This window comes from Poecile atricapillus, chromosome 1 (genome assembly GCF_030490865.1).
Source record: "Poecile atricapillus isolate bPoeAtr1 chromosome 1, bPoeAtr1.hap1, whole genome shotgun sequence".
NCBI lineage: Eukaryota > Metazoa > Chordata > Aves > Passeriformes > Paridae > Poecile > Poecile atricapillus.
Genome location: NC_081249.1, coordinates 40,312,611 through 40,337,607, shown reverse-complemented (window position 1 = coordinate 40,337,607; position 24,997 = coordinate 40,312,611). Strand labels below are relative to the sequence as shown.

Below are 24,997 nucleotides of genomic sequence, written 5' to 3'. Positions count from 1 at the left end.
TTGCGATGTTTGTACCTAATTATTGTGTAATTAACCCAGCTGGAGTTAGAATCACCATAGTACTGGACTACTTACAAAAGTCTATTATTAACTCCTAAGTTCAAAAGAAAGATCATCACAGGTTTCAAATGTTCAGGTGTGTTAATGTAGCCTTCTTCTTTAGGTGTGGAAGTGACTAATTTGTAAGCTTGGAAGCGTCAAAAATCACAAGCAGGACAAGGCAACTGGAAAAAATATTGAAGGTTTTCTGTAAATATTAGTCATGAAAACAGCAATCAGGATACTTATGACTATGCCTGCTTTATATTTGAATGTGTATCTTTAACCTGGGAATTACATTTCCCTAAGGAAGAACGTTGATAGAAAGAATCCCAAGGGTTATGGTCTGAGGTAGGCTAAGAAAGATACTTCTCTTCTTCTGCAGTCTGCATTACTGGAAGTTTTCATTTTGGTTGGATTTTTCCTCCTCCTGTAGGACCCTGTTCCCAGAGAAGACATATCTGTTGCAGCCTGGAGTGTGTAGCTTTGACCCTTCTGTTGGGGCAATTCCCACCCTGATGTGCCAGGAGAGGAGTTTGCACAGCATTTGGGTCATTCTGGCTTTTCTGGTTCTGGGACCATGCTCAGGCACTTCCACCTGAGATGTGCTTCCCCTCAGGTTCTGAGAGGTCAGATGGAAAAGGAAGCAAGCAGATTTGCTCACCAGAAGAAAGCAAAGGGTTGTGTCCCCATTACCTTTCCTTGTGTTGCTCCTGGACAGACTGACAAGCTTGTGGCAGACTCTGTAGAAATGCTGTCCTGTTGGCTCCTTCCCCTCCACTTGCCAAGGACTTAGAGAGAAATCAGTGAAAATGTTTTGCTTAATAATATTATACTAAGAGGTTTATTTTTTTTTACTAGCATTCCCAAAACTATTTAAGTATCCCATGGAAAAATAGAAGTCTAGTGCAAGAGTTTATTTTTACTAATTTAGGAAAAATATACTACCTCTGAAATACATCCTACTTTCTTAGAGAAACACAAACCAGTCCACTTTTTTTTTTTTTTTTTAAGGTTCTTTTGCCAACATTGTGATGTTTTGGCTTCTAGCATTTTCATCAAAAGAGGGTTGTTATTTTGTGCTTGCGTTTCTGAGAGCTAGCTTGTAAAAAATGCTTGGGAGAAGGATGAAAGTGCAGCAGGCAAAGGGTGAATTACATGGTCCTTCCAGAACTGTCTACAGCAGAAAATGGTTTGGTGGTATCCAGTATAGTTTGGTGATCTCCAAGTGGTGACAGACAGACTTGAAGATGCTAAGGGACTAAGGAAAAATGGGATGATTTAGGGAGGGGTTCAGCCAGGGACCCTCTCCAGCACAGGAATGCAGCTTGGGCAGCTCTACCACCTTCACTTCTGAGTGCCAGAGGGGGCGACTGTGGCTAAAGGTAGAATAAATACATAGATGCCCACACAAGTATCAGTAAGCAGGTTTTTTGTTTTGGTTTTTTCCTTTTCTTTGTTAATGGGGACCCTTTCACACAATTAACTAGTGACACCGAGAAGACAGAGGTGTGCCTTAACGTTCTTTCTCATCTAGCAGGATGGTAGGCAGAGCCCCTTCTTTCCCAGTGCAGATTTTGTTTGCATTGGAGGATTATAGCATCTCAAATTTAATAGGAGTTGTAGAAAGTGTCTGTATTTATCTAGTACATATATTTGTGTGTCTATACATACAGTTCCATGCTGAAATTAATGGATGGTTCAACAGGAGGATGTGTTTTCACTTGTTTAACTTTAGCCATTTGTATGTTTGGCATTTAGTTCATCTACTCTTCTGGAAGTCCATGTTAGGGCAGGGTAAATTGCCCTGGAGGGTCCTGCCTCTGTCCCTTGCCTGTGGAATGAGTGTAGGTGTGTTACAAAAGCTCTGCACCACTGCATGTGGAGGAGATGAGTCTCACCTCAGGAGCTCGTTGGCTTCTGTAGCATGTGCCATCACAGTCTTCTTTTTCCTCACTCCTGTCTTTGTTTTAGTCATTGTAAGTCTTTAAAAGCTACTGTAAAAAAACCCATGTATTTCAAAGTAGGGAAAGTAGTAGTATCTCCTTCTTTATAAGAGACAAAACTCCAAGTTTTCTGTTTATTTACAACATCCTAAGATCGGAAACAAAGCTACAATGCTACAAAAGCCCCACAGTAACACTGTGGCACAAATTGTCAGTATTTCTTTATACTGAGAAACACAGCAGGAGCAGGTAATTACTTTGCTGATTAACATTACTTTTTTCATGGTCATAGCATTCTTTGTGTCCTCTTGTATGGGTTTAAACTCTCCTGAATATTTCAGGAAAGGACTTTTTTTTTACTCGCAACTAGATAAAATTTCCTTTTCTAGTCTGTGCCATGCTGCTTTACATATCTGTGAGTACAGTTTCCTCTTTCCAGTGTTCCTACCATTTTTTATTTTTTTTTTACAATCTGCAGCCTTCAGCTTGTCCCATTTCAGCTCCCATGGCTTCTCCTCACAATTCCAAGCATGAAAAGAAAATTGTAGCAGAGCTTAATCATTTATCTTAGTATCATTTGGTTTAGTATTTTGACCTGGGGAAAGATTGCTGGTCTTCCTGGGATTCAGTGTGATGATCCCAATGCCTTTGAAGCACAAGCAGAAGGGAAAAGTCAACATCCCAAAAGTTATGGAGTCTCAGCTGATGGCTAATAAAGCATAGTAACTCCATTGGGTCCAGTAAATAATTCAGTATGTGCTATCAGCTTGTATTTTGAAAAAAAAAAATTCATTCTGTCATGTCTTCTATATATCCTTTCTTTCAGAAAATAACATGAATAAGAGCTCAAATAATACGAGGAAGAGTTCTTAATTAAGACACACCTGCACTGGCACACACTGTCAGTCATGCTTGGCCAGCAGCTCTGGGCATTGTGTGTTCAATATAGGGCACAAGGCACATGAGAGGATTGTGTAAAGTTAAAGGCTGTGTACATCTATGCAGGGTGACACCCATTAAGAATATATGGAAAACTGGGCATCTCTTGCTTTTCCTTTCTTACAAAGGTTAGGTTTTAAAAATAATTTTCTTCCAGTGTACTTCAGAGGGGAAGAGAATTGCTTTGGCGTGATGCAATGTAAACAGGATGCAGCAAAAGTGCTTTAGCAAACCCTGTTTTACAAACTCTGATTAAAATCTTACTCTGATGATACAAGAGCTGGTGCTGTTGCTGTTCACTCAAGGCAGTACCCTGCTTACTGTAGCTGCTAGGCTGTGGTGAAAGGAAATGGAGGGGAGTGGACTTCAGCTTTCCAGTAAAAGGCAGCTGGAAAGGTACATGTCCAGGAGCAGCATGACAGGTCAGAGGTAAAAGGCCCTTCCCCTTTTCCTTCTTCCACCCTTCACAATTGCTCCAGCCATTCCTGCCAGGATAGGGTTTGAAGCCTCAGCTGCTTAACCTCGCTTTAGCAGTAGATGCTTGATGAACTTTCAGTTCAGTTGTGTGGGGATGCTGATATTGTTTTCTTGGAGCAAAGTTTGAAGTTGTGTGAAATGATGGCGAGAAGCAGCGTTAGGACATGAATACACAGGGTTTGGTCCTAGCTCCCTCTAGTGCATGCATGTGGGGAGAGGAACGTAAAATGTCCTGCTTCAAATATTAATACAGTCCTTGTGTGTAAATATATACTTCAGAGATCTTAACAAAGCTTTTGTTATTCCTTCAACTAGTGGACTAGCAATACTCAAGCAAGCAAGGAAACTGTTACCTGCTGAGCTTCACTCACAGGTAGAATCGCAGAATCATTTAGGTTGGAAAAAAACCTCTAAGACCATCAAGTCAACTGTTAACCCAGCACTGCCAAGTTCACCACTGAACCATGCCCTTAAGTACAGCAGCTCCACATTTTTTAAACAGGCAGGCTACACATCTTTCTCCAGGCATGGTGACTGCTTTGGGCACTGTTCCAGTGTTTGACAACCCTTCCCATGAAGAAATGTTTCCTTATATCAAATCTAAACTTCCCCTGTTGCAACCTGAGGCCATTTTCTCTCATCCTATCACTTGTTACTTGGGAGAAGAGAACAATCCCCACCTTGGTACCACCTCTTTTCAGGTGGTTGTAGAGGGAAAGAGCAATACTTACTTACTGTTTTTTTGGGCTAAGAATGTACAGTGCTGTAATTTCAGGATGATACAAAAGTCATAGATCTTAAGGAAAATTATTTTGGAAGTTTGTTTCTCTTCTTGTTTTGCTGTTTGTTTAGTGAGAAAATACAGGGTTAGAAACTTGGGGAAAGGTTAGATAGAGCCTACTTGGAGGTGAGGATATTCATGTCAATGGAAATGCAGAAAGATGTGACTTCCTCCATCCTGCACACCAAAGATCATTTAACAGAGGATGATTTATCCTGACATTATTTGAGAGTGGTTATTCTGACTTTTGGGGCTGAAGTTCAATTTTAAATAATGGCAAACACCTCCTTGTGGGGACTTTAAATTTCTAAATTAGAAAGCCTCACTACTGTTCCATTTGTATATATATATATATAGATATATCTCAGTGAGTCCTACAAGGATTAGGCTAGAACTCAGCCCAAAATTATGACACTTAAGTGTTGGTGTCTAAGTATGGGTGTCTACATGCAAGATACAAGTTTAAGTACCCATTGTAGACTGTGAAGTTTGTCAGCCCAGTCAGATGAAATCTGGAGAGCAGCCTGGCTTGTCCTTCAAAAGTCTCACAGGGCTTGGTTCAGTTGCCTAAACATGTGTCTGATGATGTTTAAGATTGTCCTAAGATAACCATGCATGTCTAGGTTACCCAAGACATTTTCACAAGCTTGGTGGATGCAATACAGGACCTACAGACAGATTTGCACACCTACTTCTGAACTGGCAGCTGGATGACAGGCAAGAGACATGAGCCCTTAGCCCAAGTGATACTAAAATCCTGGTGAGCACGACCCAAGCCTGCAGACAGTGATCACATGAAGGGATCTCCAGGCTTTGCTGGCTTATTGACTACGTTGTGTCCCCTCAGTGAGTGTGGTGGGGGGTTAAGACACCAGCATTTCTGTGTCCTAAACTGTATCCTTAGGTTCTGCAAGTATTTCCATATACGAAACCAGTTCACGGTTATTAAGAGGACATTTATCAAACTCCAAACAATTCCAAGCAATGTGAGTCTTGCTCACATCACATCAGTCCTGAACAGTACATGGCTTTATTTTTTGTACCAATGAAAATGGGCAGAGACTAATAGTATGAAAATAGCATAATAAAGAATGCTGCTTAAAGATGTTATTTAGTGACATTATTCTACTTGTTATGCTACCTTTTATCAAGAAGGAAATAGATAAGAATATATGCAAGGGAAAAATTAAATACTTAGAGCCTGTGTCTAAAAAGAAATATAAGATCAACAGGCTGTCTCATGCTTAGGCTTGTGATTATCTGGCACAGCTGCTTTAAATTATGCATCAGCGTTTGCACTGAATTAGGTGGCAATTATGCAGATATTAATTATGAAATGATTCAGTAGCCTTCAGTTCTGTCAAAATCTGCTAGAATACAATGAAGCATAATAAAAATAGTTATGTTTGAGTGTTACAAACAAAAGGACAATTAAAACGTTTTCACCAGAATTCAGAAACTAGTTAACATAGTGTAAAATACAAACATGCCAAACTTTTGGGATTTGGGACACCATGTGTGGTGGCTTTGTCAGGAGGCAGCAGAGCCAGGACGTGCAGAAACAGAGCACCTCTCCTTGCCAAGGTGCCTGCAAAGGCAGCGCCATTCCCAAGGGAGGCTGATTCTTCTCAGACCAGAACATCATGGGGCATTGACTCGAGCCTGAATCTCCCTTTCTGCACGAAGCAGAAGTTCCAGTTGCTCCCTCCTGCAGATATTCCTTGGTGTCCCCCAACAGGGCTCCCTCTCCATTCCTCTGTAAACCCAGGAGAGGGCAGGGCATAGCGCTGCTGACAAGGCTTTTACTGTCGCACGTTCCCGTTCTTCCTCATGGAAACCTGGTGTTCTTTGTAAACAGGGAGAAAATAGCAATATACTGAGAAAAGTAATTGGAAAACCTGGTAAATATTAGGAAATGGACTTTTTTTTGTCGTTGTTTAAAAGCAAGCTTTTGAGAAGGAAGGTGGGAGGTGGAAACAAATGTTATTTACATCCTTAGTGCCAGCCTACAAGAACATTACAACTTAAAATCTGAGCAAAATTCATGTTAGTGGTTTGAAAATCTTTAATTGCAGTTTCTGAGAGAATGAGGGAACAGGTAGGAAAGTACTTTTTCTGGGAATAATGAGTATCTAAACAATTTTAATTGGGGTTTTTTTGTTGGTTTTTTTTTTCCTGACTGAAAGCTTTGGTCTAAAAATTCCATAAAGTTCCAATGCTCCTATAGAAAATTTTGTTCTAACAGGAGAAAGATTTGAATCTGACTTGGAAAAGTCCAGAAAAGGAGACAGAAGAACAGGTTCCATCCTCAAGACACATTATCAGAGTGAATACTTTCAGGGAGCCAACTTGGAGCAGAACAGTGTTGGGCATCTAGTGAGCTCACCTAAGGACTGACAATCTTGCTTTGTACCTGCACCAGGCTGGAAAAACAAACATAAGTAACCCTTGATCATGAAGAACCATTTCTCTAGAGAAGGTATTTAAATAGCAATAGCTTGTCACAGTAGGAAAGGCAAACTCAAACTGCTTGCTGCTTCTTTCGTGCTAGACACACAAGAATCACAAGCCTCATCTCACTCAAATTATCTTGTCTGACACCGAGTTACAGGTAAGTAGCTGTGACTCGCACACTCAAGAAGTGAGAGTTTCCAATATTAAAGCCCACAGCAAATTTTGAACAGTGTCGAGAAAACATCCTTTGAATTGACTTGAAACAAGTGATGCTACAAAGTAAGTGGCAAAACTATTTTCTAAGGCACCAGAAAAGCAAAACCAAAAGATGAGTCTGGAAAGTATAGTGGAACTCTATTTTAGTCTCATGCAAACTTCAGCCAAATCTTTGTTTTAATAATATTTTTGGCCTCTTGACATGGCATGTTGTTTCTTTGTAGATGATAAAAAGCTCCAGCAGGCTTGTATACAGAGCTTTAGATCGCATGTTCATATACAAGAAGCCAGTGGGGAAGAAACGGAAAAATCTCTTCTGTTTTAGTTTTTGGTTTTTTTTTAGAAATTCTCCCATCATACCCCTCTCCCCTGTATAGGACTAAAACCTGACTTCCTCTGGTATCCTGCTAGATGGCACTGTCACACAACATCAGCACTAAGCGAAGGCTTCATTCTTTTATGTAACAAAAATCAAAACAGATTTCCCTTCTCTGTTACAGAATTTTAAAGAAAAAGTGTTGATGTCTGATATGATAACTTCATTTTGTGTTCTTGCTTTCAATTATTCAACAGCCGATACTTTGACAAGTGGAATAAAAGTCTTTTGGGGTATATAATTATTATTTAAACATAGGGAATTATTTCTAAGGTCCACTAATTTTGTAGGCATTTGGGGGGAAATGAATTAGTTTCATGGTGTATACATACGGCTCCATGTGAGTCTGGGTTTTTCCATCATAAAATTTTAACAACACAGAGCAGTGCGGAGCTCCAGATGTACTTGTCTAGGATTCTGTCCTTTAAAATAATTGCATCTGGACATCTCTAGGTGCTTCTTCCCCTTGAATTAAAGAAATATCATTTTTATCTTGATATGTTGGTAAAGTATGATTTATTGCCTACTAGAAATGCCAGTCTTTGGGTTTGAGTGTGCAGGAGGCTGCACTGGAAACATCTATATATTTATTTTTGTTGATTGTATTTGTTGTGACTTTCAGCTGGATGCAGAAGTTTGCTAACTTGCCTGACTTCATTTTTGGTGCAATATTACCTGCTATGGCACACATTAATATGTGTGTCTGTTTATGTGAGAGTAATCAGATAAGAAGAAAATTAAGGTAGTGGCAAGTAGTCAAAAGTCAGGAAGGTTAAGATTTCCTCAGAGAAGTGAGTTTTATAAAACTGACACAAGGTCTTATGAATAACCTTGATGAACACGAATTTGTTACTTTCCTGTGTTTGACTTCAGTTCTGGATGTTGTCTCTTGCTTTGAATGGAGTCTGAACTGGAGTGCCAGATTTTGGGAGAGGAGGGGTTTCAGAGTAGTGATATCTGCTGAGGAGCCTGCAGAAATGCTGGCTGTGCCCTGCGTGCAGTGGTGCCTTCACCTAAAAAGGGTGCTGTATGTGTAGTGGCAGCCTCATCTTGCATGATGTGGGCATGCTTGGTGTCTAAAAGGAAAATGCAAAGCAGGTTTTGTTAAAAAAAAAAAAGGCTAAGTGAGGATGTCAGGGCTGGAGAAGTAACACCCCTGCAAGAGGAATATGGGCACTTCCATGGATAATGCACAATTTGTGCTCTCAGTTTCTCTGTACAAGCCTATTCTGGCAGTTTCTAAAATTCAAGAAGAGGAGGAAAATTACCTAAAAGTAGGAAGTGAAAACCACAGATTACTGCAGTAGCTCAGACCTGCTGGAAGGTAAAATTGAGTGGCTGTCCAAAACAGTCACTGTATGGGTGCTCCTAAAATACTACAGCAGTAGTTCTCTCACTTCTATATAGTCTGCCTGCTGCCTCTGCAATGAGTTAAAAATAGATTTTGGTAGAATATATTAGAGTATGTTATGATCAATTTTTAGCACTGCATTATTTATTACTTTAAAGAAGAATAAATAAGGCCAGATTGCTTTCATTTCTAAACCAACTAATCCTCTGTTTCTCCAGAGCGAGTAAATACTTACTAAGTTGAACTTAAATATTGTACGTTATTACTTGAGTAAATACCTATTGAAGCTCATAAGCAAGCTAAGAAGTTGGCAGCACAAGTGGCTTTGGTCTCTTCTTTCAGGACCTTGTGACAATTAAATGAGAAGAATGATGCTGCTGAACCCTTCAACCCTTTGGGATCCCATAATTGCCTTGAACTTTTTTTTTAGATCGTCACAAAGAGCTGGATTCAGACAAGGTCTTTGTCAGTTTTGTGACACCCTGATGGCCAACAGCTTGTGCCTGATGGAATGAAAATGTGTGAGCAGATGTGTCCACTTTAGCGTGGACATCTGACCCTCAGCCGTTTCCAGAGGCATACTGTCAACATATGGGACAGGCAGAACTGGGCACACTCAGATTTAGGGAAGAAAAGAGGCTGGAGCAAGGCACAGGAATTACCATGTGAGAGAATGGGAATGAGAAAGCCAAGGAAATAGGACTGCCAGCCCTCAGGAAACACCTGATGCCCCCCATGCCTGGCCCTGTATGGACAGGCAGCCATCTGGGGCCCAGATATCTCACTCACTGTGTTCAAATCAGAGGTCACTTTATTGATAAGCAAGGTAGACAAATATATTTGGGTTGCACTGGATTAATGGAAAAGCAATAAGATAAAATCTTTCTGCTGCCCAGAATCGAGGAGAGGACCATGGCTAGTGAATAAAACAAAGCACTTATCCATTAAATGATAATATGCTGGAAATGAGAATGAGGTTTCAGGGGAGAAAGGATAGCAAAGGAAAAAGTCCAGGCTGCATTTACTGCAAGCAAGTAACTGCTCAGCTGTCAGCAGTTGAGACAGAGGGAAAACCTATCCCATGGGACAGTGTTGGTGGGAGCCCTGGTGTGGGTAAGTGGAATGTTTGGGATGGTGCTCCGTGGAGCTGCTGCTGCAGAATCTGTGAGGAAAAAGAGGTGAAAAGTCCATCTGTAAGGCTATGTAAAAATTAAATAAGACCAGGTATAACTGATACAATAGAGATTACTTTCAAGAAGTGTCTGAACACTTATTTTTCCACTACTAATTAAAAAAAAGAAAAACAAAGTTGTTTATTTTGAAGAAAAGGAGCAAGGGACATACTACAAGATAACATTCTAAGAGAAAATGAAAAATAAAGACATGGAGGCATTTCCCAAAGGCATGGAGAAATATAAATAGTCTTGGGTTCCTTGTCATAAGGAAGAAATACTTGGTGTTATTTTTATTTTTAGAAAGAGAGAGAAGTTATGAGACAGCCTGATATGAACCGGCTGTCTGAAAATATCTGTCATTTTTAATGTATACCCCAGATATATCTGACCAGTCTGCTACTCGTGTGAAAAACATGAAAACAGAAAAATGTCACTGTGGAAGGGTTCATCTATCCTGACACAGGTATCTGAAAGTTAAATATCTTGGTGCAAACTGTTCACCATAGACTCTTTAATTTGGTGGAGGGCAAAAAAGCATCATGGACTGATAATCTGTCTCACGCTAAAATAAGTTTCCTGAGGTAGCCTAGGAAGATGTAAAATGGGTGACCAGCTGAGGCATTCATGTCTGAAATGCTCTGAGATAAATCTTGTTTACAAGAAACTCCTATTACTACATTGCTTTCAAAATGGAAGGCTGAGCAGACCAGAATGTTTGCTATGTATGAGTTAATTTTTGGAGAGGTAAGTGCTTTGCAATGTAAAGATCATATGCAATCTTAACATCTTAAAATATATTAGGGTTTATAAAGCACTCTGCATTTTTGAGTAATATTTTAAAAACTTCTGAAAAAGAAACATGTCAGTGGTAGATGCAAAGTCATGTTTTCCAGCTGATCCACTGTGACAGACCTTTAGTTGAACAAGAGTTCATGTACACGGAATTCATACAGAATGGTAAATTTTCTGTATTCATCATTGTATAATAAATCTGTAACTGGAAAATGAATTTAAGTCAGAGACTGCAAAGAAGCTTTGTGAATTGTAGCTTCAAAACAGAAAATCTCACATCAAACAGTGTTCTTGTAATTCCTAGAACCTATTCATGATTCTCTGTAATTTGGTCAATTCCATGAACTGTATCAAGTAAAGCAGTAACCTGGATGTCAGAAGAGAGTTCACAAAAATGGAATTTTTACTTTAATTCAAGACTTGAAATTTTACTTTTTAAGTCTTGAGACAATGGCTGATCACAGCCACCTTTGCTGGGTCTGAGGAACTCCCAAATCAATTTATCTGCACTGGTAGTTGGTGAGAAGCTGAAACCATTGGCAGTAACATCTCTCTTGGTTGTTATTCCCCTGGATGACACAGCAGAATTTTACTTACCAGCAGCCCGGAATTTCAGGATGTTCTGTGTTGCATGAGGGGCTTAATGACTACTATGATCACTCAAAAATCCTGAAGGTTAAAGTCTAAAAGAGCCATACTCTGGTAGGAAGGAAAATCTTGATACTTAGGAGCTGAAAATGTCACCTCTAAAGAGCTGGAAAATTTTGAGGAGCGAATTTAGAAAGCAGTTTGCAGAAATTTAGGTTCAGTCTTTGTGTTACTACTTTCAGGGAGGTCTGAACTACCACTGGCACAGTATGAATGATTTTAATCTAAAAGGTGGACAGCTTTCTGCCACTTCAAACAGGTACCAAGCAAGAAGATGATGAAGAGGGTACCTTTATTGTGATTACCTCCAAAAAATGCCCTTTTCTGTTATTAAATCTTCTGTGAGGTACTACTCAAGACTCTAAGTGCCAGGTCATTCTGCTTATGCTGGCAATAGTCTTATTAGATCTTTTACTGCAGCAGCAGCAGCAGGTGTGTTTTCTGGTATGGCCATATCCACACCTGTGGATCTTATCCATACAGAGCATGAGAAAATGCTTTCCCATGCTTGACCTGTAGACCTTTGTACATGGGGCAATGCCCACTCTTTATATAGTCTTGTTTTCCAGGGTTTTTTCTTATTTATACCATGGTAGAAGCATCATGACATTACATCCGGTTGCTGTGAAGTATATTATAATAGTATTGGAGCAAATACAAGTCATATATATGTGCATTTGAGATGGAATTCTTCAAAGACTAGTGAACATGAAGGCGGCTGGACCTAATTGCAAGTAATGAGGGAGTGCAGACTCTGTAGAAAGTGCTTGCAGTGATGTTCCTTCTCTAGTACAGCTCATTTTTCAGCATGCTAGTGATGGAGCAATTAGCATTGATGCAGACATAGATAACCTCCACCTTCCATCACAGTTTATTACTTCATTTGTAGATTAAACAGGACAGGTTCACAGTGTGTTTTCCATGTAAAGCAGTTTAGCATTTTATGTTTCTCTGTCAGACAGAATGAAAAAAAAAAAAACAGTGGCAGAAGCTGATGCCTGTGTATGTAGCTGTGGCAGAGCTGTGATATCTTTTGAGAAATACGGTGTGAACATGTAATAAAAGACTATGGGAGACATTTTGCACTTTGTGGCAAAGGTTAAAAAAATAAATGTAGCTCCTCAGTTCTGTAACTCTGCACTGGAGAAACTTGTTCTGAAGGAGAGACTTGAGGGCTTTTTCCTAGGAGAACTCCTACGTGTACTAGAAATAGCCGGGTGCAACGTGCCCTAGTTACGGCCCTTGTACGAGGGGTGGCACATCGAGGATGATGTGGTGGGAGCAAGCCAGCTCCACAGCCACTGGCAGCGGGAGAGCCATGGCAGCAAGAGCTCCAGCTGCTCCTCTGGCACCTGCAACCCATAAACAGGACATGCTTGCACAGAAAGTGTTTACGTTGTCTTCGCTGTTTTCCTGAGTTTTGACAGGAGGAGAGAAAACGCAGGAATAGGGACATGGCAGTGAAGTTATTACCTTGGGCTTTGTCACTCACCAGGGCAGGGAAGAGAAGGGGTCCCTCCTCTTTCACATTTCCCAGGAACCCTCTGTCCTGCCTGGCACACAGCAGGATGGCACTTGGATTAATCACAATGCCAGGAATAGTCCTACCATTTTCCCAAGAAACAGCCTGAGATTAGGCCTTCTGCCTTCTCTGTCACACATTTTAGGGGAATTGTGAACACTGGTCTTATGGGACTGTTTCACCAAAGTAACCTTGGCACATGGGGCAGTTACCTGTCTCCCTGTACTGTGAGGGGAAAAAGCTATAGGAAAATGCAAGTTTATCCCCTCAAAAGTTGGCAGATGATGTAGTCAGCTGCAGTGTCTGGAATTCTGGGATTTTACTGAGTAAAAAACTTACTGAGAAAGTTTCAGGTTATGTCCCATTAAGTGAGACCTTAGGATCCTTTAAATACACTTGTGTGATTATGGCTAACCCAGTATAGCTAAAGCTGTTTTATTAATTACATTGACATGTTGGGTTGTAACATGCTAAAAATACTAGTGCTGAAAATCTTGGTCATTTCTTATTTTCAGCACAGCTGTGTTCTTTATACACATTGTCAAATCACTGTGCTGGAGCTGCACCAGGGTTATCACAGGCAGGGCTTTATTACTTGAGCAAAGGTATTTCTTTGTTATTTCAAAAGGAAACAGAAGATAGGCGATAAGCTAACAAACTCACAATGGGTGGAAGTTCATTAAAAATATATGTCCTTGTTGTGTGCATGATGTATTTAGATGTTAAGTCCTTTGGAGCAGCAGGTGTTTGTACAGTGTCATTACAATGGGGCCTCACATGTCACCAGATTTCCAGAGCTGATGGCAATCAAAGATGGCTTTTTGGCTTGCTGGCAAGGTCTTTAGGGTCAGGGAGATGGTGCTTGTGTACAGAGAGCGAGGCAGTGCAGCTGTGAGGGGCAGTGGGGGTGATGGGCAGGGGACTGGGATGAGTGCCTGCCACACAGAGCCAAGCGTGTTTCTTTTTGGTGGTGTGTATGTCAGAGGTAGTATGTTGCTGAAGTTACTTTCCAAACACCTTTTCCCCGCCCTCTAAATAGAAATATTGCATTAAGCAGTGCTCTAGCTTCATAATACACAAGTAGGTCCAAATGCTGTTATGACTGCCTTGCATACCACCTGCAAATACAACTTAAAAACACGCCAAGTGCCAAATGAAACAGGAAGAGCAGGCAATACACTCTCAATTCCTTGACTTGTGGTTAAATCTGGAGCACAGGATAGCAATGGCGTGATAAAATATCACACCCCTGCCTTTTGATATCACTTTCACTGACAACCATTTCAGGCAGGTGATGGAAATCTGAACCATTTTCCAATACTGTGAGCAGGTGGAGTCAGTTGCCGAGTACATTGTGCATTTAACCTTCACAGTATTGGAAGCACGAGAGTTTGCACCTGTAAAATGATTGCTTCACCCTCCATTTGAGACACCATGAAGGTAAAGCAGCAAGGTTAGTGACTAGTTAGGTGCACAAAGGTACCACTATAGTAATCCCCCTGGAATGCTTGCCATAAGGAAGCGTGAGAAAACCTCTCAAGTTCACTGATCTGCAGTTAATCTTTTTAGGGAATAAGCAGCTGCTAAGAGTGCATTGAAAAGACACTTTTGCTTTGTGAAAACACCTAGCCCAGTACATCTTTTTGCCTGTTAGTGGCAAGGAGCCGTGCCTCCACTGTTTCCCCTGGTCATTCCTGACTTCCTGGGATCACGGTGGGGGCTGGAGAATGGCCCCAGGCACGGATGCACTTTGAGCTCCTCCAGGAGGTGCAGGACTTCCACCTCCACTGATAGGCAGGGTGCTGAGGGTGCACACCCTGTCTATGGCCAGGCCTGGATTCAGCACTGCCCTCCAGTCTTTTGACACATAAAGTACCCCCTCTGTGCGTTCTCATGCACATGAGGACCTGTGTGCAGGGGAAGACAACCACATGTGTGAGACACAAACGCCTCCAAGGCAGCCTGAGGACATGGGACGCTGTCCCACCTGGGACACTGTCCCACACGGGACGCTGTCCCACACAGGACACTGTCCCGTGTGAGCTGTGCCTGAGCTCAGGCCAGCGCCGGCCATCTGGGCGCACTGCTCTCCCCACGTCACCTAAAAGCGCGATCACGCTTTCCCTTTCTCTCAACAGATAATCCTGAAATAGCTGGCAGGAGTGGAACGGAGTGTCACGAAGCCTCCCTGCGGACGGCCAAGCACGGCTACTGTACATACTACCCCGTCTCCTCCTCTCTAGAGTTGCCACAAACTGCATGCTAAGTCAAGAATTTGTTCTTATGGACAAATCAAAAAACTCAAAAAAGCTAGTGCTGCTATGTCATATATGAATATTAAATATGGTATGCTTACTATACTCCAACCTAAAATAGTTAACTACCTGATACCAGCTGTGATGTTTCAAGACATAAAGGATAACATTTAGTTTTAAAGGTTTTCTAAGCATAGTTTAATTATTGCAAATACTGTCGTTTCTCCATAACTACACCTAACAAAAATGGTCCAGATCAGTTAGTCTCGTGAGATTCCATGTTTATGAATCTTTCGAGCTCAGCAATAATTGAGTTGCATTGGCTAAAAACATTCCCCAGTTGCAGGTTTAATTTTCACCCAAACTATGATTCGGGGTTTTCTTCTCAGTTAAAAAAAATAATCTTGGTTTTACTCCCTTGGTGAGTTGATTCCAAGACAGAGGAAGTAAAACGCAGCCCGGTGTCCTGCACATCATCCTGCCAATCAGATCTTTTTAGCCAGAAGTCCAAAGTAAAGCACAAAGTCTTTAGATGCACATGGTTGGTGTTTGACTTGTATGGAGAAGTTGCATTTGAATCATAGCAGAATAGCAGAAGAAAATTTTAAAAATTTTGCACAGTATGAACTTCATACCCCTTTCAATCCCCAAAAGAACAAAGTCTTGAGAACATTATTTTACGAGTATATTTATAATGTTTTTAAAATAGACTTTGCAGAAGTGCCTAAATTTTGTCACATCAGACTTGATGAAAGTGAGCCTGATGCCAACAGTCAAATCTCACCGGACGTGAATAATCTTTGAAACTCATAGTCAGGTTACCAAAAAAGATCCAAGCTGTTAAGAAGTAATTTCTGTAAGTGTAAAATCAAACAAAACGAAACAAAACAAGACCAAACTAACAAAAGAAAAGGCAAAAAAGAAGGCTGTAGATGAAGAGATTGTATGATACTCTAATTTAATTAAAATTCAGTTGAGTCACCAAAGCTTCATAGGTGACTTTAATCTAGGCTATTAACTGAACACTAAGAATGTAGAATGAGATTCAGTGTAATAAATCATTACTGTATTTGCATTTTTTTAATTGGATTATAAGATTGTAACCAGATTAGAGTGGAGAAAAAATAGTTCTTTTAATTGTTTTCCTTTAAAAACATATTTTATGTCACAAAAGTATGAAGATATCTTTAATACAGTTATATACATGTTATATATACATACATACATATATATGGATGAAGCAGATTTTAATGTTGTTTACTTTTTTAAATACTTTGTTGATTTACAAGGTAATTATATATGTATAATTAAAATTTCATTTGTTTGATTTGAGATTTGTTTCAAGCACTATTGTACCAAATATTTCATATTTCACATTTTATATGTTGCACATGTATCACATAAATGACATAGTTTTTAAATTATTGTTTAAAAAAACAAGACAGCTGTTATAAGTGGATATTATGTATAATTGTTTGCAGCATAAGTTTTCTATGTGGACATTACTAGTGATTGCAGTATTTTAACTTAACCTCTTCAGATTGATTGTAAACTATTTTAAACTTCGGCAGCACTGCCCGTTCTGAACGACTGAAGGCACTAACCATATTATTATTATTTGTCTAGGAAATTTATTTTCCAGGCTAAATCTTGTTTGTCCAATGTCTAATTACTATCTATTTATATATAAAGCTGGAGATTTGATCATCCAAAAGAAAAAAAAATAATCACAATTCGGTTGTAAAATTAACATAGTGCTTGTAACGTTGCATTAGTTTAATATGTGGAAAAATAACGTATCTTAACTTGTTACTTTAGCAGTTAAGGTATTACCATTATATACTATTAAAACACTAATATTTGTAGACTTTCTCAGTCATTATAACTAGGTAGTTGACACTGCAACTTGCCTATATCTGTCAAAGTTGTTTTTATTTTTTTATAATAGTTAATTTAGGCATTTGGGTAGCTTATTGTATAATACTAAATGGTAAATTATCCATGTTTAAATATTTTATGTAGATAACTTCAAGACATCGTTTTGTGTGAACTTTTTATGTTTCAAAATTACTGTTATTCTATGTTTTTTACAATTAATCCAATATTACTATTTTTTGCCCATGGATGTCGAAGCTTCAGATACATCAGGTCTTTCATCCAGATAAACTGACAGACAAAAAAAGAAAATGTATTTTTAATAAGAGATCCACTTTCCGACTTTATGACTTTGTAATATTCCTGAAAACTGTACAAGTACAAACCTATGCTAACAGTAAGGAGGCAATTACAGAGATGTGCAAATACATGTACAACAGATTCTGCATTTTATTTATTTATAAAGTAATTTTATAGACTATTTCAAAATTTGGGAAGATCTAAAACTATTTTTCTGTATAAATATTATTTGCCAAAACTTTGTTTATATTTTAAAAAAAAAGTCTAATGAAAATGATTAAATTTTAAATGCTTTGTTTAATTAAAAAAAAAATGCAACAAGAAATATAACCCCCTAAAAGAACCATGAGATGGGCCAACATGGAGACAGTGAATACTGTAGCTGGGACATGGTTTCAAGCTACTTGACATGTCTCAGTGCTTATTTTCTTCAAAGGATACAGCACCTCACCAAAATACCTTTTCGTTTGCCTCTCTCATCCAGCATAATTGACGACACGTACAATGAATATTTCGGTAACAGTTAAAAGAAACCCCTCCATTCACCCCTTTCCAGCATATATGATTACTAGTGGTCTGTTAAATAGCCATTCTATTTCTGTTGTGACGTTAAATTCATTCACCCAATGTACAACCACTGAAATAAAAAGAAGCATTTTAAAATGAGAGCGGAGTCGGGGCGATCCTTTCTTGTGGCGTGCTCTAGGAAGAAGGGCCTGGGGTAACAAAAAAATCTCCTAAAGAAAGTGGAGGAATCTTTTAAAAAGTGTATTTTTTTTTTTTCCTTAATTGCTTGTTCAGGTAACAAATCCTTAAGTGCAGGACATGCAGATGATGCGTGAGGAAGACCATGCCCTTCTCCTGCCGAGGATGCTGTACCACACGGCTCCAGCCTCCAACAGCCGTCCCGAGCCCTTTCTGCCCACCCGCGCATGCCAGGGTGCAGGCAGGCACTGGTTATCCCAGGGGTGTGGCTCGCAATTGCCTGACCATTGTGGGAATTTGTGGTGGCACATCCTTTGCTGTTACACCAACAAATAATCCCTGCTAGTTCCTCTGGAGAGAGCAGTATCACAGAGGAGTTGTGTGCCCACGGGCAGAGATTGAATGACAAGCTAGTGACAGAGGAGGGATTAAAACCTCTGGCTGGCAGCTCCGTGGTTTCTTCACACTGCCTTCTCTAATTTATTTTGTTTAAAATGCTTTTAAAGAATGGAAATGCAATTTTTGCAGAATCAAGAAGAGTTTGTGTCATGAAGTTGTCTACGCTTCATTAGCACTGGGCTGGTTTGAAAGGAGCCCAAAGTCACAAGTGATGTGGAAAACCACCAGGTCAATCAGTCTGTTTGGATGTATCAGAGACGTACTAAGCCAGAAGCCTGCTGAGAACGAGTATGTGGGATGGAGAGGAGAAACAGGATGACTTGCAGGGACAGGGAAGGACTGGAGCATTACAGGGCTGCAAGGGTATTGTGGAGCAGAAGCAGCAAATGATTAAAATTCAACTCCTAATGACTCAGGAGCAGAAAGCCTGTCTGTTGACACTTTCTTATGTTAAACCCCACCCTGGACAGTTGTCAGCTGCCAAGAAGGGTCAGGACATGCCACTTTTCTTGTCTAAAAGCTGCTTTGTTTCTTGTCAGCTTTGACACTTTCTTGGCACTGGAGAAGTGCTCATGGAAGCTATGAGCTTTCAGGGGCCACAGCAAACCCACAGTGTCTGTACATGTCCACGTGCAGAGCGTACCCCCTTCAGATAACATCAGAGTTTCCAAAATGAAGCAAGTAACTTCTAGAGAAGAGCCTTTAGAAACTTCTTGTTTTTCCCCCCTGCCATGCACGTCCTTGTGGACAGTCTGTGGCCACTGCTGTGGCCCACATGTCAGGCCAAGGGCTGCAGCAGTGTGCTGGTGCCCAACATCAGCCATCAGCAGACTGCCCGGTGCATACGCACCACCCTTGGCCATGCACCTCCCCGGACCCCACCTGGGGTAGCCATGGCCAGAAGACTTAGTCCCTATGTTTTGCTTGGTTGTCAGTTCAAAAGTCTGAAGTTATCTGAGCACTGGGGTGTTTTCACTGTCCACTGGAATTAAAAGCATGAAACAAAAGGGGATGGGACATTTGAGGGGTCAAGAGCCTGCTGGGATAGTTTTGCATGTTTGTATACAGCAAAGGAAGCCAAAACTGGTTGAACCATGTTCAGGCTGCACTTTGGGAGTGACTCTCAAGCAAGTTACTAAAACAGCAGCTGGGTTTTCTTTCAGAGTTGTTCCACTCCAGAAGAGAGCCCAGGAAGAACTCTACATTTCTGTACTGTGGGTAACAATAGATAAAAGGACTTGTGAGCAAGGCTGATCAGCAGTGCAGGCATTGAATCTCCTGCTACTGACATTTATTGCATTAATTCATGGGACCAAAAAAAAATATCTCACCTGGAATAGCTGAACACCTTCTTTGGCATCTGATTGTACAATCATCTGAGCATACCATGCTCTTTATGCCTGCAATCAGTTCTCTGGACAAGCCTTTTGTCCAGTAGCTTGCCTTTTTAATGTCATATAATTGGCAGTTCTGGAGGCTTTTTTACATGGGTCAAGATGTTTTTTATTGTTTGAGTGTGTGTGAGAGCAAAATCACCTCAGCTGTTGCATTATTACTTGTATGTAATATATTCAAGCATATAGGTATGGAATAGATAGTTTGATTATCTGTGAATGGATAAATTATGGAAATGTGTTCAAAATTGTTATTCTTCTAATTCTGTAATTATAGAAACCATAGAAATTGTAGAAAATAAATTACATGTTTAATTACATGAAAATACCTTCTGCTGTAACAGGGGAAAAATGCAACACTGAAATGTGAAAGGAAGGTGTTGGTGTGAGCTGCTTATTCACTGCTGGGTTGCAGTTGCATTACTTCCATCAAGGCTTCTTGCAATGTGAGGAAGACACTTGGCTTTATGATTCAGGAAAATCACTACAGGAAAGACGGCCTGCACCTCTCATCTTCAAAGGACTGGATTTGAATACTACTTTTAAAGAATACAAATTCCAGTGAGTGTCTTCCTTAGTCTTAATTGTCACAAAACAGTCAAGGTGTGCCCTGTGTGGTTCCTCAGAGGGCCACCAGACAAAAGAGATGCCAGGATGTGGAGGTGGCGAGGGTGACCACAGTGGTGTGAGGTTCACCTTGTAGGAACAGCCTCCCAGGGATGGTCATGCAGGTGCTGCCTATGCTAAACCTGAGCTGTGTTTGCATTTGCCATGACTGCCTCTCCTTTTCATGCAGGGCTTGGAAGAGGAAGTGCTTTTACTTCCTTGTTTTATGATTGTAGCTGCTGCACTGAATGCCAGTGGAGCACATCCAAAGATGCTAAAGCTGGTAGCTGACAGCAGAGCTCAGGACTGCAAGTTTTTCACACTTGGAAAACTGCTCTAGTGGGATCCAGCTTTCTCTCTGCAGCTGTGGAGTCTCAAATGAGACACTGCAAAGTACTCACTTGGCCTAAAGCTGCTGCCATGGAGGAGCACAGGTCTGGGTGAGTATGTTAACTTAAGTCTGCCAGCCCCATGCAAGTGTCTCAGATATTCTATAACACCTTAGATGGGTTTAGTCAATGAATCCCACTTGTTTTCACAAATAACAATGTTTTTTTTATGGCTTTTAAAACACCCACCATGCACAAGAAATCACAAAATCATGAGATTGACTGAAATGGTTTGATAGTTAAAAATCCTGATCTTCTCTGTAGGTATTTGGAGGACATTCAGTTTGCATATTTACACTTTTTCTCTCAACAACATAGGCTGAGTGCAGTTGCGATGGGATGTACTGTCCCTATATGCAAATAATTTGTTCTTTTGAAAGTGTGAAATGACTGTACCCTACTCTATCCAAATTACTTACATTGCTTTAATTTCTCTAAGTCTTGATAACAAGCTGTCCTTGGACAAGCATTGGTGGAGCCTACACATTCATTTTTAGGTTTAAGATAACTGATGATGAAAGGTAAGAGTCCCGTTTTGTGTCCTTCCTCAAGCCAGATGGACCCAAAAGAAAAGCTGTGTAAGCAAGTACAAGTGAAAGAGAATTCACAAGGAAAAAAGTGGTCAGCCTTAAGCAGATTTCAGTGGACTTTCTAACTACAGAATGGTATAGAAAGTGTTTTGCTTTCCTGTTGGCCTTAAAAGTGGCTGCTTTATACTCATTCCAGAGGAAATAAATGAGGTTGAACTCTTCTAATAGAAAATCAATGCAACCCTCCACGAGTGTGGACGTTGCAGGAGCAATCACTGGAGGAAGTCCCTGGGGTGATGGTACTGCCCATTCCTCAGCTGTTATCTTGGAATCCATGGCAAGTGCTTCTGGGCAGTAGTAGAAGCATACTGGCAACTCCTGCTGTGGCAAGGGACTTCCCATTTTATTTCCTGTTTAATTAGATCATGGGAGAGGCTGGACTTCTTCAAGTCCAGTTTTATCTGGAGTTGCAGGTAGGTATGGGAACTTTTGTTCGGTGTTTTTCTCACCAACTTATTTGTTAGATTGATTGCGGTCTCCAACATAGGGAGGATGTGGACCTGTTGGAATGAGTCCAGGGGAGGGACATGAAGATTGTCAGAGGGCTGGGGCACCTCTCCTGTGAAGGCAGGCTGAAAGAGTTGGGGTGATTAATTGGGGCAGGCTCCAGGGATACCTTGGAGTACCTTCCAGTACCTAAGGGAGGCCCATAAGAAAGATGGGGACAGACTTTTTAGCAGGGTCCGTTGTGATAGGACAAGGAATAATGGTTTTAAATTAAAAGTGGGTAGATTTAGGTTAGATATAAGACAGGATTTGGTTTTTACAATGAGGGTGATGAAAAACTCAAAGAGATTGCCCAGAGAAGTTGTGGATGCCCTATCCCTGGAAACATTCAAGGCCAGTTGGGCTCTGAGCAACCTGTTGAGTTGAAGATGTCTCTGGCCATGGTAAGGGGTTGGACTAGATAACATTGAAAGGTCCCTCCCAGCCCAAACCATTCTATGACTCTATATATACAGAGAGCCTATAAAGCAAATGAAACCAAATTAAATCCATTTGTCAGCCAGCTTGGCACTTTCTTACTTGAAGCCATTCTATTTGCCAGATGTAGCACAGTATGGATTGCCTGAACTGTGGCAATAGTTTCTTCCTGAGCATCCTTTTCTGTCTGCAGGCAGAACAGAAAAATGCTTTTACCACACAAAATTCAGGCCTTTTGAATTCTGCCCCAGGTTTCTTGTATAAGCAAATGGAGAGTGACTGAGGCTTTGCCAGAGGGTAGCAACATTGAACTTCTAGGCAGACTTGCTTCTTCTGAAACCTTTCCAGCCCTGCTGCCTACAGAGCTGCCTAGTGTGAGCCCTCCTCCATCAAGCCTGGGGCACTCAGCAGGGTGCTGTGCATTCACAATCCTGCCTCCAGCTCCTTCTTGCTCTGGCTTTCACCCGAGGTTCTCTTTTAAGCATATAGGCACCATGGGAACTCCATGCCACCTGCTGGCTTCCGTGCCTTTATTGTCTGAGGGTGGTTGTTCTTACAAAGCATCTTGTTCCCCTTTTCTTCCTTTGATTCTAGAGATGATGTAGGCTTTTACAGCATCATGTGGTCGGGGAGCTCACTGAGGTCCTTCCACCACTGCAGGACTAATGGGTGCAATGAACAGATTTATCTTGCCCCCACAGATTGAGCACACTGCCTGAAAGATGAGATGATTTAAGTGATCTGCTCTACAGTAATCCAACACCTTTCCCCACCACTACTCATGCACATTAATGTGAATCCTTTACTGTTAAGAGAAACTTCAGGGGGGAAATGTCCTTTTGCTACTTAAGGAGAAGCATTAGTCAATCCTAATTAGTGCACAGAGGCTTTTATCTTCATCCACTTGACTCTGCTGGCTTTCTTTAGGAGACCCTTGGATCCAAATTAAGAGCCATGCTGTTCTTGACCATACAGAGAAGTTCCTTGCAAGGTTATGGAAGCTTTTGTGAGTCAGTTCCTGTGGAATTGACAAATTAACTTCATTTTTGTAACTAAAGCAGGAAACCACAACAGTCTGAGCATTTAAAGCACCATTTAATTACAGATTTGTTTTGCATGGACGGTAAAGTGGTGTAAGCCTTCCTAGAGAGGATCCGACTTCCACACAGGCAATGTCTCATCTGCTCTGTCCAACATTTTATGGTCAGGAAGAAGACAAATGGAGCAGGCTGATTGCAAATGAATCTCTACCTCAGCAGCAGAAGCAATTTCTACTTACTATTATTTGGCCAGAGAAGTCTTCCAGTCTTTCCCAGTGAATGCTGTCCACAGGAAAGGTTATGATGAGCCCTCCTTGAGTATGATGGAAGCCCCATGGAAAGCAGAAGGTGCAAAGCAGTGAGGGGACATCACGTGATGAGAATCCAGTTGGTGGAAACCAAGTGCAGCATAATTATTCTCTTATTTGCATTTCACATCCATCTACATCTGATGTTCACTCTAAAAGGCATTCCACCTTCCATCTTGGTGGAAGGACTTCCTTTTAGACCTGGCATTTGGGAGTTTTACACCCTTTCTTATTTGCTTCCTCTCCCTTTGTTTTAATTTTAGCCATAATGCAGATGATCCAATGAGATCAGCCTTTGGGCTTTGGTGAATGCAGCAGATAATTACTCCTGAAGAGGAATGTATCAGCAGAACTGCTTTCAAATCCAAGTTTTTTGTACAATCTAATTATTCCTATTTAAATAAAGGACTCCCGCACTTCTACTCAGCAGCACCTCTCTATACAAAGGGAGGGTTGTTCCCTCTTGACACAGCTTTTTCTGCTCTTCTCATTAAATGACTCCATTAAAACCAAACATTAGTCCATCAAAGTGCCTAAAATCAATGATCATTTTATATTCAATGGAATCCTTACTTTCTAAAAAATATCACAATGAAACTGCTCTATTTTCCTTCCCCTTATTGTTACTATTGTTACCTCATGAATGCTCCAGAGAGAAACAGCTGCATCTCCTATAGTTTTCAGCTTCTAAGACTTAGCTGGATGTGGCTTCATGCTCTAGGAGTCTATAGACTCAAGCCAATTTGCAATAAAACTAATAAAGAAAATAGCTCTAATAAGATGTGGCATTTGTACAACTTCGATTTAGCTTGCTCAGCAATGCAAACATGTCCAAGGTGAGTTTTATGTAAAAATGTATGTTGCAGCATCATGGTCAGAAGCTCCCATTGACAGGGGCTGATGCCCATTGAAACATCCTGCGTTTGTGGTGGTGTCCTTCAGAAGCAAGACCTGCAGCAGTTGGGCTTCACTGGGATTAAACACTTATTACTGGAGCTGGATGCACAGCTGAAAGGATAGACTTGGGCTGGGTTACTTGAGCAGGGTATTAGGAGAAGCTAGTGTGTGGATTTATGGACACTGCCCATGCTCTGCAGGAGCTGTGGGTAGCTGCTCAGCAGTGAAGAGTACCCTATCTCACAGAAATGGAAGTACATCTTTTTAAACAATGTTTTTCTTTCATGATCCCAAAGTGTGTGTCCATCTGTGGCAATCACCACCAGGATAATTAGGTTGCTGTCAACAAGCCATAGAAGCTCTTCTCAGGTGTCTGGTGCTTTGTCCAGCAGATTGCTAGATTTACCACAGCCTTCTGGTAGAGCTGAAGGTAATGGGAAGACCCGAAGGAGAGGATTCAGAGGCACAGCCTGGGAAATGTGTCTTCATTCCTTCAGCACATCCTGTGGCAGAATCCAAACAGCCTCACCAGCTATCCTGTTTCTGCACATGAAAAATGGTATCACTGTAAATAAATAAAACCCAAAGTCCCCTAACCT

General features: G+C 40.8%; 1 protein-coding gene across 5 annotated transcripts in view; it reads left to right on the top strand.

Annotated features, from left to right (window-relative positions):
- MBNL2 (muscleblind like splicing regulator 2) overlaps positions 1-17,812 on the top strand; it is a 106,506-nt gene extending 88,694 nt beyond the window's left edge. For all 5 annotated transcript variants that reach the window (XM_058832710.1, XM_058832691.1, XM_058832700.1 and 2 more), the window contains one exon: positions 14,855-17,812. In XM_058832710.1, the coding sequence (XP_058688693.1) occupies positions 14,855-14,982 (128 nt within the window). In that variant the 3' untranslated portion in view covers positions 14,983-17,812. The remainder of the gene's footprint in view (positions 1-14,854) is intronic.
- The last annotated feature ends 7,185 nt before the right edge of the window (positions 17,813-24,997 follow it).